The sequence below is a fragment of the Anabrus simplex genome, chromosome 13 (genome assembly GCF_040414725.1).
Source record: "Anabrus simplex isolate iqAnaSimp1 chromosome 13, ASM4041472v1, whole genome shotgun sequence".
NCBI classification, from domain to species: Eukaryota; Metazoa; Arthropoda; class Insecta; order Orthoptera; family Tettigoniidae; genus Anabrus; species Anabrus simplex.
This window is the reverse complement of record NC_090277.1, coordinates 8,558,341-8,572,513: the sequence shown is the minus strand read 5'-3', so window position 1 is coordinate 8,572,513 and position 14,173 is coordinate 8,558,341. Positions and strand designations below refer to the sequence as shown.

The 14,173-nt window shown below is 37.1% G+C and overlaps 1 protein-coding gene across 5 annotated transcripts in view; it reads left to right on the top strand.

The window, feature by feature from the left end:
• The window catches only part of LOC136884904 (uncharacterized), a 293,707-nt gene that overhangs the window by 149,665 nt on the left and 129,869 nt on the right, over positions 1-14,173 (top strand). For all 5 annotated transcript variants that reach the window (XM_068229993.1, XM_068229991.1, XM_068229990.1 and 2 more), the window contains one exon: positions 11,096-11,223. Coding sequence is in view for 1 of the 5 variants with exons in the window: in XM_067157207.2 (XP_067013308.2) it covers positions 11,158-11,223 (66 nt within the window). In the remaining 4 variants the exon portion in view is untranslated. The remainder of the gene's footprint in view (positions 1-11,095; positions 11,224-14,173) is intronic.

The window sequence follows — 14,173 nt, the reverse complement described above, 5'->3', positions numbered from 1 at the left end:
CACGAAATATCTACAAGGTCTATGAGAGATACTTGGAATGACTAGTTTGGTGTGGGAAGCATTCTGTGGGTTGATACATGTTTCAGTTGAGATTCTTGTGCGACACTTTTTCAGTTAAAAAGCCTGTATATCTCAGGCAGCAGCATGCTTGTCTCTCACCACTGGGTTCTGTAGTTTATATCCCATTCAATCAATGTAAAAATTTTACTGGACTAAGCTCTTCTCTTAGTATTCTAGTCTTCCCTGTAATCATTCATTCCAATATCATTTCATTTCATCTGTCAGTCATTAATAATTGCTCCAGAGGAGGCAACAGGCTTTGGCAGCCCATACATTTCCTATCCTCGCTGCTAGATGGCAACTTCACTTATTTCATTCCTGACACAGTTGAATGACTGGCAATAGGCTATGGATTTTCACTTTTTCAATAAATTCATGCATCATATCATTGGTATTGAGCTATAGGAAATGTAGTGTTGGGTGCAGTTTTGGCTTAGCGGTCTGCTATTTAATTTCCCCAAAGTCTCCCTTGCATTTGGAGCCAGTGAAGGTGATGAGGTTAATTACATGAATGGTTTTATTTCAGATTGCAAGAGCAAGCAGATGCATTCTGTCTGTCTTTGAGATGACAGTTGAGTCTGCTTGGGAGTCTACAGGTATATCAAAAGCGGTCAGGTGATGGTTTGTCTTGAATCAAATCTACGGCAATCACAAATGTCAGAATAAGCATTGGAAAGGAACAAACAATTGTCATATCAACTCGTACAGAGAGGGACAGAGGAACACATCATAGGAGAGTTTATCAATCCCAGTTCTACATCGATCTCTTCTAAGTCCGCGATGAGTTCTCCTCCCCATCGTCAGCATGAAGGTGGGCATTAACACTCAGTCTGGGACTATCTTGACAGGTCATCAGTCATAAAGGAGGAAGCAGGGTAGGTAGAGAGGAAATATAGGATAAATATAAAATACAGGAGGTAAAACGTTTAGGAACATTGCGCAAACACAAAGAGTGAAATAGTTATTGGAGAGGAACAAAGAAGTGTCATAAGAGAATGAACACATGATAGGATGAATGTAATCACAGTTCAGTGTGGGGAGATGAGGACGAAGGCAAAACAAAAGGACGATGACAATCTTCACATCTTCATACACTGCCACATTCTTTCTCCTTGCCAAACCCAATTCCACATCCCTCTCGTTCCAGCCTTCGACGAGCCGGTTTGTGCTGAGCTTCATCAGGAAGGTGGGTATCAGTACTCATCGAGGGGCCACTTTCACAGTACTTCACTCTTTATGTATGAGATGTAGGGTAAGAAGAAGGGCAGATAAATACAAGAAACGAAAGAAATGTAAAGATAAAATATAGTTGGTTAAAAAATAAGCAATAGAGAAGCATTCAAGATGGATACACTTGTTGAAGAGGGTCATCCAGAAGTTGTGTATTTATTTCATTATGTTTTCATCAATACCACCTGATGCAGACTTGTATAGTGCCTTTATATCATCCTCCACCGCATGTTTTGTGCAACTGTTTCCACCATTGTAGCTCAAGTTCAGTTTTCAGTTTTCTGATATTACTTTTCTTGTGATGTACTGTTGTTCATGCTGGGCCGAGTGACTCAGTTCACTTATGGCTTGGTCCAATGCTATTTGAAGGTGTCAGCTTCATGTCGGTGTATTTACTACAATGTTGGCTAGTTGCATTACATCGCACTGGCACAGAAACGTCTTATGGCGATGATACTTCATATTTTCATTTTTTATTTTGGGGCATTAACCTCTTTTCTCAAGATATCTATCTCTGGTAACCATCTAGGTGCAGTAGTAAAGAAAGAAAACAGGCATAGTTATTTATTTCCATTTCACAGTAAGAAGTTATAATTGATTTATCATGTCCTCCCTTCGTTTATTAGTTCAGCACAGTGTCATCACTTATTCTGAAGCATTATTTTGCACCATCCCAGCACTACGGTCTATGTTACCCCTTACTGCTTTCATGTGTGAACAGCATATTTAGGGGAAGTATAAGATTGGACAAGCAAAAGAGCCCATCAAAACATAAATTCTTTACCACACAAAAACTAAAAAAAAAACAAGAAAAATTACCAGGATAAGGAATATTTTGTAACAGACGTACCTTTTGAAGTCAACCGAACTCCAGTTGAAGGGATGGTGAGCAGTAAAAGGTGTGAACAAGAACGCAAAGTAAATTGTTTCCTTTGCCTGAATGGAAGATAAGACAACTTGAGTAGTACTCTTGAAATGGTAAAATATTACATGGTTCATAATAAGTTATTAAGTACGATGAAAATAATGAATTTCCTTTAAATTAAGATAATTATTAGGGATCACTTAATGAAATATGGTTTAAGACAGTTGAATTTAAACATAATTCACAACTCATGTTTAGAATCTGATGTATATTCAAATGGAGAAGCGTTAATAAGTTCCGAGTTTGTTAAAACCAAGAATAGGGCACAAATAAATTCTAACCATAAACTTTGCCCTTTGTGACTAGATGAGCTTAAGACCAACACAGGGTGTGTGCGTTTCTGGAGTGTTACAGAGAGGGAGATGTTTACTTGAAATAAGTATAATAGAATTCAAAGAGAGCTGATGAATTTGTTGTTGTTTGAGTCATCAGTCCATAGACTGGTTCGATACAGCTCTCCATGCCATCCTATCCTGTGCTAACCTTTTCATTTCTACGAAACTACTGCATCCTTCATCTGCTCTAATCTGCTTGTCATATTCATACCTTGGTCTACCCCTACCGTTCTTGCCACCTACACTTCCTTCAAAAACCAACTGAACAAGTCCTGAGTGTCTTAAGATGTGTCCTATCATTCTATTCTTCTCGTAAAATTTAGCCAAATCGATCTCCTCTCACCAATTCGATTTAGTACCTCTTCTTTCGTGATTCGATCTATCCATCTCACCTTCAGCATTCTTCTGTAACACCACATTTCAAAAGCTTCTATTCTCTTTCTTTCCGAGCTACTTACCGTCCATGTTTGAACTGAGCAAATTTTTTCTTGAGAAAGCTCTTCCTAGCTTGTGCTAGTCTGCATATTATGTCCTCCTTACTTCTGCCATCGTTAGTTATTTTACTCCCCAAGTAACAATATTCATCTACTTCCTTTAAAACTTCATTTCCTAATCCCTGCATCACCTGCCTTCGTTCGACTGCACTCCATTACTTTTGTTTTGGACTTATTTATTTTCATCTTGTACTCCTTAACCAAGACTTCGTCCATACCATTCAGTAGCTTCTCGAGATCTTCTGCAGTCTCATATAAAATAACAATATCATCGGCAAATCTCAAGGTTTTGATTTCCGCTCCTTGGATTGTGATTCCCTTTCCAAATTCCTCTTTGATTTCCTTTACTGCCTGTTCTATGTAAACATTGAAAAGGAGGGGGACAAACTGCAACCTTGCCTCACTCCTTTCTGGATTTCTGCTTCTTTGTCAAAGCCCTTGATTCTTATAACTGCAGACTGATTTTTATACAGATTGTAGATAATTCTTCGTTCTCGGTATCTAATCCCTATCATCTTCAGAATCGTAAATAGCTTGGTCCAATCAACATTATCGAATGCCTTTTCTAGATCTACGAATGCCATGTATGTGGGCTTGTCCTTCTTGATTCGATCCTCTAAGATCAGACGTAAAGTCAGGATTGCTTCATGTGTTCCTATATTTCTTCTGAAGCCAAATTGATCTTCTACCAACTCAGCTTCAACTTGTTTCTCCATTCTTCTGTAAATAATACGTGTTAAAATTTTGCAGGCATGAGATACTAAACTAATGGTGCAGTAGTTTTCACACCTGTCAGCACCGGCTTTCTTGGGAATAGGTATAACAACATTCTGCCGAAAATCGGATGGGACTTCTCCTGTCTCATACATCTTACATACTAAATGGATTAACCTTGCCATGCTGCTTTCTCATAAGGCAGTTTGTAATTCAGAGGGAATATCATCAATTCCAGGTGCCTTGTTCTTATTTAAGTCTCTCAGAGCTTTATCAAACTCTGACCTCAAAATTGCGTCTCCCATTTCATCAGCATCAACAGCCTCTTCTGGTTCCAGAACCAAATTGTCTACATCTTTACCTTGATACAACTGTTGGATATGTTCTTGCCATCTTTCTGCTTTTTCTTCTTTCCCTAGAAGTGGCTTTCCATCTGAGCTCTTAATATTCATACACCTAGATTTCCTTTCTCCAAAGGTTTCCTTGATTTTTCTGTATGCAGCATCTACCTTTCCCAGGACCATACAGCCTTCGACATCCTTGCACTTCTCCTTCAGCCATTCTTCCTTGGCTACCTTGCACTTTCTATCCTCTTGAGTCTTTAATCGCCTATATTCTTTTCTGCCCTCTTCATTTCTAGCATGCTTGTATTTTCTTCATTCATCAATCAGGTCTAGTATTTCCTGATTTATCCACTGATTCTTAGTTGATCTTATCTTCCTTCCTAACATCTCTTCAGCAGCCCTACTGACTTCATTTTTCATGACTCTCCACTCTTCCTCTATAGTGTTTCCTTCAGCCTTTTCATTTAGTCCTTGTGCAACATGTTCCTTGAAACAATCCCTCACACTCTTTTCTTTCAATTTGTCTAGATCCCATCTATTTGCATTCTTTCCTTTCTTCAATTTCTTGAACTTCAGATGGCATTTCATGACCAACAAGTTGAGGTCAGAGTCCACGTCCGCTCCTGGGAAGGTTTTGCAGTCCAACACCTGGTTTCTGAATCTCTGCCTAATCATAATGAAGTCTTATTTCATACCTTCCAGGTCTCGTCCACTTATACAGCCATCGTTTGTGGTGTTTGAACCAAGTATTGGCAAGGACTAAATTATGATCAGTACAGAATTCAACCAGCCGAGTTCCTCTTTCGATCCTTTGTCCCAATCCAAATTCTCCTTGTGTATCATCCTCTCTTCCTTGGCCTACCACTGCATTCCAGTCTCCCATTACAATTAGATTCTCATCACCTTTTACATGTTGTATGAAATCTTCTATCTCTTCATATATTCTTTCGATTTCCTCATCATCCGCTGAACTAGTAGGCATATAGACCTGCACTATTGTGGTGGGCATTGGTTTGGTGTCTATCTTGACGACAATAATTCTTTCGCTATGCTGGTTGTAGTAGCTTACCCGCTGCCCTCTTTTCTTATTCATTATTAAACCAACTCCTGCATTTCCCCTGTTTGATTTCGTGTTGATAATTCGGTAGTCGCCTGACGAAAAATCCTGTTCTTCCTGCCAACGTACTTCACTTATACCAACTACTTTAGTCTATCCATCTCCATTTTCAGATTCTCTAACCTACCACAACGATTCAAACTTCTAACATTCCACGCTCCGACTCGCAGAATGTCAGTATTCATCTTCCTGATTATCGCCCCCTCTCGTGTAGTCCCCACCCGGAGATCCGAACGGGGGACTAGTTTACCTCCAGAATATTTTACCCGGGAGGAAGCCATCATCAGTACATCATTCATACCGAGAGAGCTGCATGTCCTCGGGAGTTAGTTACGGCTGTAGTTTCCCGTTGCTTTCAGCCGTGTAGCAGTTTCAACACACCTAAGCCATGTTGAGTATTATTACAAGGCCATATCAGTCAATCATCCAGACTGCCGCCCTTGCAACTTCCGAAAGGCTGCCACCCCCCTTTCGATGAACCATTCCTTAGTCTGGTCTCTCAACAGATACCCATCCGATATGGTTGCACCTGCGGCTCGGCTATCTGCTTCATTGGGACACGCAAGCCTCCCCGCCACGTCAAGGTCACATGGTTCGCAGGGGAGGCTGATGAATTTATTAACAGCAAAATAGTTATGATTTCACATCACCTCTGTACAGAAGATTTACTGGATACACCTTCTCTTGACCCTGGGCTGGCAAAGTTCGTTGTGCTCCAGCTGCTCTTCTCATTCAACTCAGGGATGTCTTCTGATGGAGGTCTAGATGGTCTGGAAGATCTGGAAATTCTGGATGATCTAGAAGTTCACGTGATATGAGCAGTGGATAAGTTTATATATTCTCCACTCACGTCCTGAACGTGTTTGAGTTATACAAACAGCTTCTGCACAGATGAAAATGATTGTAGAAATGGCCTCAGAATGATTTGCAACACTTATAGATTGTTCACTGCAATGGTTCAAATACCGTTACAAGATTGTTTCTGTATTATTATTATTATTATTATTATTATTATTATTATTATTATTATTGCATCTGTATTATTTGTATTATTATTTTATCTGTATTGTAACTATTATTTTTGATTGATTCGATTTCGTATTGTAGTAATTGGTTGGCGCTTGCTTGATTGTAGTGGTTTGTTGTGTATATATGCTTGTGTAGATTGACATTATGGGCATGTAGGGTGAGAGTTGCGGCATAATGTCAGATGGGATGTATTGTGTGAAATAGCTGTTGACATTGCAAAAAATGGTGTGGGACTGCTGGCATAACTTCCGAGTTATCGCTCTGTTGTATGCTTTTTAATGATGAGATCATATTTAGGGAACACCTAGATCGCCTTAGGCTGTTTCACCACATCCTGCGACACTTTGAGTCGGGAGGGGGTGACATCATATCATCTTTGAGAGATGACGTGTGGGTGTTAACTTGTGTCTATATACACAGACACCAGTCTTCTAAAGAGTGAGTAATTAGGAGTCATTTGGAAGATGAGGCCTCAGTCGGTCAAGTCTTTTGGGAGGAGAGATCAGTTGGTCGGTCAATGAGATGGATGGAGCTTTGGTCAGTGGATAGTCATATGGAGAGTAAGGCCACAGTTGGTCATTCAGCGAGATGGAGAAGCAGCAGTCACGTGGGTACTAAGTCGTCAGTCACCGTATGAATTAAGTGCTCAGAGTTTTTCATGTATCTATAGTCAAGTTTTTGTGTCAGTGTGGTGACAGCTGAATATTGAGTCATCGCAATTCATACTGACAGTCATTAGTGAATTACTTGTAATATTCAAGCCATACTATATCTCGTCATTGAAACAAAGAGGATACATCACCAAATTAGGCTTGAGATACTTAGAGGATACCAGTTCAAAGGAATACGTCGTAATTACACTCATATTGTTGAAGGTACTATTATGTGAACCAGTGAGGGATAAATTTCTTGTACAACTTTTAAATGTCCGGTCAAGAGGATTTCAAATTCAATGCCTAGTTTCTTTCAGTTGCAATGTCATAATTTTATATTCTCATCTATTTTATCACAACAAATCTTGCTATTTAAAGCCAAAATTTATAGAATATATTTTGTTGTGGAAAACACATGAGAGTCTTCCCTTCCCCGGAACCTATAGGTTATGCTGTCACAGTAAGCTTATTACCCGAAAATCTAGAAATATTCTAGACTCTCATTCTATTATTGCTGCATGGAGTTTTAGTTGGCGCCCATCAAATATTGTATGTGTAAGTGATCAGGTAAGAACTAAGTGTGAGTACATAGTCCGACGATTGAGCATTTATATTTCATTTCATGAATATTTTAATATTTAAATCCCCTTTCATTTTTATTTTGTTCTAGATTCTTCATTCTAATAAAGTTACAGCACTCAGAGAATTAACTAATACATTTCACTTCACAGAATGTTAATTAAGTCCAACGCATGTTCTGAGATCAACCACTTAAAAGAAACTGAATGCGTTAAAATGCCACTAAAATTGAACACGCAACGTAACATTGTTTCTGGAAATCTTAGTAGAATGAGTCGGATATCAAATAGAATCGAACTCGTAACACAGAATAGCCACTCAAAAATTGTATGATTGTATAACTTTGCACTGTCGAACGTCACTAGAATCGACATAGGAAGTAATACATATAACGCAATACTTGGCAAAATAAAGTTTTATCACTCGGTGATTGTTCATAAGTTTATCCAGTAATTAAAAATGTGAAGATAATCAGTTCAATTAATTAGCAACAAAATATTCATCCTGTGATATTAGTCTTGTTCACTTTAGTTAATCACAAATAATATCATAACACAAATGGAGTTGAGTCTGTCGTTGGTTTGATGACATGAAAATTGAATACTGTGTACAGAAGCACAAGTTCAAATATACTGTTCATAGCCAAGAACCTAGAGAATGATTAGAAAATATGTGAGAAATAACGTCCACTTTGCATAAATACAAGTTCAGCGAAGCATTCAAAGTATTATCTCAATCGTCTATCATTCAAGAAATGTTATACTTTGTCAAAATATTTCAATCACTGTATGAAAATGTAGGTCTTAATGCACTGTTCAAAGTCTGTCATTCGAAGAAATATTATGATCAATTTGAAACATAAGCCTTGGGTAGAAAATAATTCAAGTTCCAGAAACATGTAACTTGAATTAAAGAAGTGATTAATCACTTGGAGATGAACCCAAGTTAAATTACAGTGTTCAGGTTCACATTAAAAAGTTTTATCACTCACGAATGGACGGCACTGAAAATTTATAAGTCCAGGTTATGTCACCGTGGAGTTAAAGTTTTCTAAGTATGAAGAACTGCATCAAACACTTGTCATTCGGCAAAACCGTACTTTTGTGACCAACCGACCGTCCGGTCTCGACTGTGGGACTAGACTGACTTTGATCTGCTAAGTGGCTCTCCTTTTATACAAGAATCTTGGGAATTTATGTTATTGTATTCTGTTGAATATCTCCCTCGATTCTGGGCGAATTCTCTTCAAACTTGGTGAAGCTGGGGACATAACATTTTTTAACACGATGTTGATGTGCTATTAATTTTATCTTAAACCGCAAAAAAGTTATTAGCAATAGAACATTTCGAATGTTGTACCGGCTGACGTAATCCAGCTGTGACAAGATAAGGAGGGATGTGACATCACATGTTCCACGTCGCACTCTACTTGCTGCTGTAGCCCGCTGTGAGCTAGCGCACGGCACGTAGTTAGAGTTCAATTGACGGGGACTCTGACTTGGACCAGCATTCCTGGTACAAAATAAATTATGTCATTTAGAAGAAAAATAGTCATAATTGAATAATATCACCAAGAGAAGCTCACAAAGTCTAAATCATGAAAAAATTCCCACATATCCCATATTTAAGGAAATAAATTTGTGCTCCCTATCACAGGCACATCAATCTCAATTAACAATCTATTTCCAATAAACAAAAGGCAATTCACACACACAAACTCAAGGAGATAGGATACAACAGAGGGAAGACAAATACATATTAATCACAGCCCCCAAAGAAAAGAAGGCCTGACATGATAAGGAGAAGCATTAGCTGAATGCAAGGAAATTGTAAGAGCAGTGTTATTCGAGATTCAGAATGACTCAAAAGCCTTACATGGAATTTATTTGCCTAGTATATAATTTCATTACTTATCCCGGCACAGAGGATGAGGCTAGTAGGGACAGAAGTGGGCACATGGTAAGATCTCTCTCGTGCATGAAATGAATGAAAATTATAAGCTTTATAGTGCAGTTTTAGATTTAATTGGTTAATTAAAGCTTTCAGTATTTATTTTCATAAGGATTATTGTAATTTTACACTATTTTAGTTAGAAATGTAGGGTATTCTACATTGTTTAATCAGTTTAATGGGCGTCTCTTTCATGGGTGATTCTTTCACGCATCTCTGCCAATTTGAGATTGGTATAATGCACAATTAGCTTTGTAGTGTCTGCAGGGAAAAATAAATGCTGTGCTCCCATTGTAGAATTTACATTTCGTGCTTTTCCTCTGGCACTTGGTAGATGTCTCACAAGATTCCTATGCGTAGTATTATGTGTTGTGATCTACAGTGTGTACTCCATTTGGTTCCTCCATCTTTCCTTGTGTATATAGTTGTTTTGTACTACTAGGTCTGAGTTTGTAACAACAGGTTTCATTTCAATTCCAGAAAACTTTGTTTAATTTGTTCAACTTTATAATAGCAAATGTCAATTATATAGTCTAAATCATCACCTGCTTCTTCAATCTTGTTCATCACATTTTCCATTTGATCCTGCCATTATAACAGTGTCTGTGCATTCTCGACAATGATACTTTGATATTTTCAAATAGGGTCAATATATTTACAGTATTCAACAAAGGCACAAATACTAATGTAACAAAGCGAAAGGTGCGGGAAAATCTCACTGAACTGCAAGGATGACAACAACACACACAAACGAAAGTAGCAAACCTTCACCAACATGCAACAGTCACAGACTGATGCAGAAGATAGTGAACTTGGAATGCTTAGAACACGAGACATGGGTGCAAAATAATTGTGCAGTGTGACAAAATAAAGTGTTGAGGGAATCCCTCACCACCCACCAGTGCCAGGTTAATAACAGATTGTCTTGATAATAATACAAATTACCCATTAAACAAAAAAATAAGAAAGGAAACAGTGATAGTAATGACATAAAATGGAAGCAAGTAGCTCCAAAAAAATTGTGAGTGGCATATTTATTTATTTATTTATTTATTTATTTATTTATTTATTTATTTATTTAGTCGGATCCAGGACAACCTAGATTTGCCATAAGACACAGAATAATACACAATAACAATTATGAGGGAAGATAAAAAGGATTAATGTTTAAAAAAATGATAGGTTACAATTAACCATGTTAAATGGCATGAACTCCATATAAATGGTGACGAAGAATCAAAACGGAGTATTTGATGATTGAGACGACTATCTCATCTTGTAGGCTTCTCACTGGTTTATATTTTTGTCGCCATGTGACGAAAGATTTGGGAATTGTTCCCCTCGCGCCAAAGAAAAGTCCAGTCACCGTAATTTTTTTAAGGTTATACGTCTCAAGAAAGAAAGGGATGGTTGGATTATAGATATCCTTTTTCTCGTTGTCAACGTCAGTCGGCTGAGAGGCTGAAGATTCAAAGCGTACCGTAGGATCAATAAATTCCTTGAAGAAATATTACAACCTAGCTACTGTACCTGTGATTCACTATAATATTCTACTTTATATATATGCAGATTTCTATGTAAATTACTTCATTGGTCAATAAACTATGACCCTAATGATTATCATAAAAATAATAATATATATTTCTGGTACATTTTCTATTTCAGTAGAAGTCACTGGAAGTAATTTTTGGCTCATTTTCATATAAAGACTTATGTTGCTGTGTTAAATGGAGCAGAAAGTAGAGATAAAGGAAGAACCTGTCTGGCTTGAAGGCACGGTGGGTACATCCCTCGTAAGTATCATTGCCGATTACTTTATAGTGATCAGAACATAATTGATATTCAAAACATTTTCAAAGCTATAAGTTACAAAGTATTTCATCTGGAATTATCTCCAACTTTTAAAAGGTACTTTGTCAGATGATTTATTGTGTTCTTTCATAGCATGACATATCCAGGTCGTAGTCTGCTAGGTATGTTGTATGTTGTCATGGTCAATGGCCATCAGCTGAGTGGTGTTGGCATGCTGGATGTCATTCCTTGTTATATGAAATAGTGGATAGATGTTGACATTGGAACCTTGTATGAATTACTTTTCCCCATGGATAGTAAATGATTGGTTACATAACTAATTATCAGTATAAATTAACTGGGCAGGCCCTATTCTTTAGATAATGAGCACCTTCATCTTACCTACGGAACCCTAGTAAGATTCCCAGTGAATTTGAAATATCAGTACCTGAAACTTCGTGCTGATTTGGAATCCTATCATTGCTAGGGCCATGTTCTTCATTTAGTAAAACTACTATAGTGGTATTTAGGTTACTGTTCACGACAAAATTACTGATTGTTACTGGCTGGATCCTTTTTGCCTAAAATCTTGGGAGGGTGGAGTCCATTGTTGCAGTATTGATCATTCTGTATTATCCTCTTTGGCAACATCATATTTATATTGACAGGTATATGGGAAGTTTGCTAATTATTCATTTTTACTCATCTTATCTCCTGATTGAAAATATTTTATAGCATTGATTGTCAACTTTGGTAATTGGATTTTTCAATTAATTATATAAAGGGCCTACAGTATATGGTCATGGAGGGAATTTTTTGTGATTTTTTAAAGTCTTTGGTTGTTTTTGTACAATTTCTCGTGCTGTGTTCCCTCTCCTTCCACTTAATTTATATTTAGGTATTTTTATTGATATCAATAATTTATTTATGAATTTGTTTATTTCCTGATTGTAAAGTTTGTATAGCCATCTCTAAGGTCAGAGCTACATTAACTTTACTATGAACAATTCTGTTGAGTTTTTGTGAATTATATTAATGAAAAACAAGTAGAACAGCTAAAAGTTTTGCAGGCCACTAAGAAAGAAATTGTAGAAAGCTACGGGAGTGGGTATGTTCATTATTTATACTTCTCTACTTGAACAATCAATGGCTTCCTCAGGATGGTCACGCTTGTTGGTAATGCTGACGGCACTTCTGGGTGGAGCAGTAGGGGCAGATTGTGAAATGAGTGTGCCTGCAATTGTAAGTACTCATTAGTGGTACTTAAGGAATGCCTTATATATGTCGCCACAACAAAAAAAGTGATGCAACCTAGAAGGATATGTAAACACCATGAGGTCATTCTCAGTACTGAGTCCATTCCAGCGGCTGAGAGTTACTCATCTAGGTAGCAATACAAATTCTATTCATCAGTAAGATGGAGCACAAACTTGTTGGATCTTTGAGATTACCTGAATTATAATAAGTACAACTGCAGTGCTTCAAGGTATGACATAACCGTCACAATGCTCTTGAGATTGCACAAATAGATAAATCTAAAGGAGTGCTATTCTTATTCCCTGTTAGGGTGAGGAATTTACAGGGTTCATGTGGATAATGGGAATGTTAAGTATTCCACTGAAATGAAAAGTCACTTTATACTGCATTTAAAAACCAGTTAATGGCAAAATTGCTGACCACTTTTCCCACCATGATATTACAACACTGTTATCACCTGACTTGATTGTGGGGCTGTAGGTACTCCAGCAGCTGTATTAATATTCTGTGAAATATGCATCAACTGAATGAATTTTGTAACAACCTTATTAATGTTATTTTAGTCCCTAAGACTATTCAATGGGCACACTGCCCTGCCATGTTTACAGACCACCCTTCTAACATAACCTAGATATGCGTTAATTGCATACTGTAAAGCTGTTTAATTAAATGACTAATCATTATTTTTAGCATAATTACATCAATTGCTTTGGGGTTTAAATGTTTAGTGCTTCTGGAACACATCATAAACCTGTGTGTCATTCCATAGCAATGGAATGGTAATCCCCGCTATTGACTGATTATGAACGAGCAGTAGAATACTAGAAGTTTGAAATACTCTGTTGTTCATTCATGATAATAATACAAAATTTGTTCAATTTTGCAGTTAATGTTACTTGTCTGGCAATATGAATGCCGTGAGGAAAATATAAATTTTTTCATGTCCATTTTCGTATGCAGTATTCCTTGCTTGGCCACTCATTACTGATAGACGGCTGACAAAATTTCTGGGGATAACACTGCACTAGTTACAGAAGAAGCTGGTAGGACAGGATAAAGTGACATGAAAAGCTGCATTATTCTATATCATAGTAATGACTGGAATCTATTTAAATAAAATTGTAATGACTATGTATCTATACATTGATTATCTTGGCAATATTTTATTATAATTATCCATTTCAGGTGTAATAATGATACCTACATAATTTTTAGCTTTGGAGTTTTGTCTGTCTTTTTTGTTTTTGAGTTGTTGTAGCTGAAAAACTACAGAATGTATATTTGAACCCATATTTTGAAGCCTCTTATCCGAGGATAGTTTTTAGATTCAATTTCAACATCCATGAATTGACTAGGGGTTTATAGGAAGACTGAAACAGTGATTTTACTCTCCAATAAAATGTACATGGCCAACATTATTTGAAGCCAACCTTACTGGAAAGCCATTTTCTGAAACTTTATTTTCATGTACACTATTTTGATAGGAGGATTAATAAGGGAGACATCTTTAACAGAATGTCTTACAGTCTTAATTTCTAGAGCACATAGTCGTTGAGAAACATTCTTTCTACTTGAAAGGAACTTCCCATTTATTGTAAGTCAATTAGATTTAATCAGTTTTTGTATCCACATGAAACTGTAGACATGCTCTTATAATATCAAGGAATACACACTCATGGTGCATAAACTCACTGA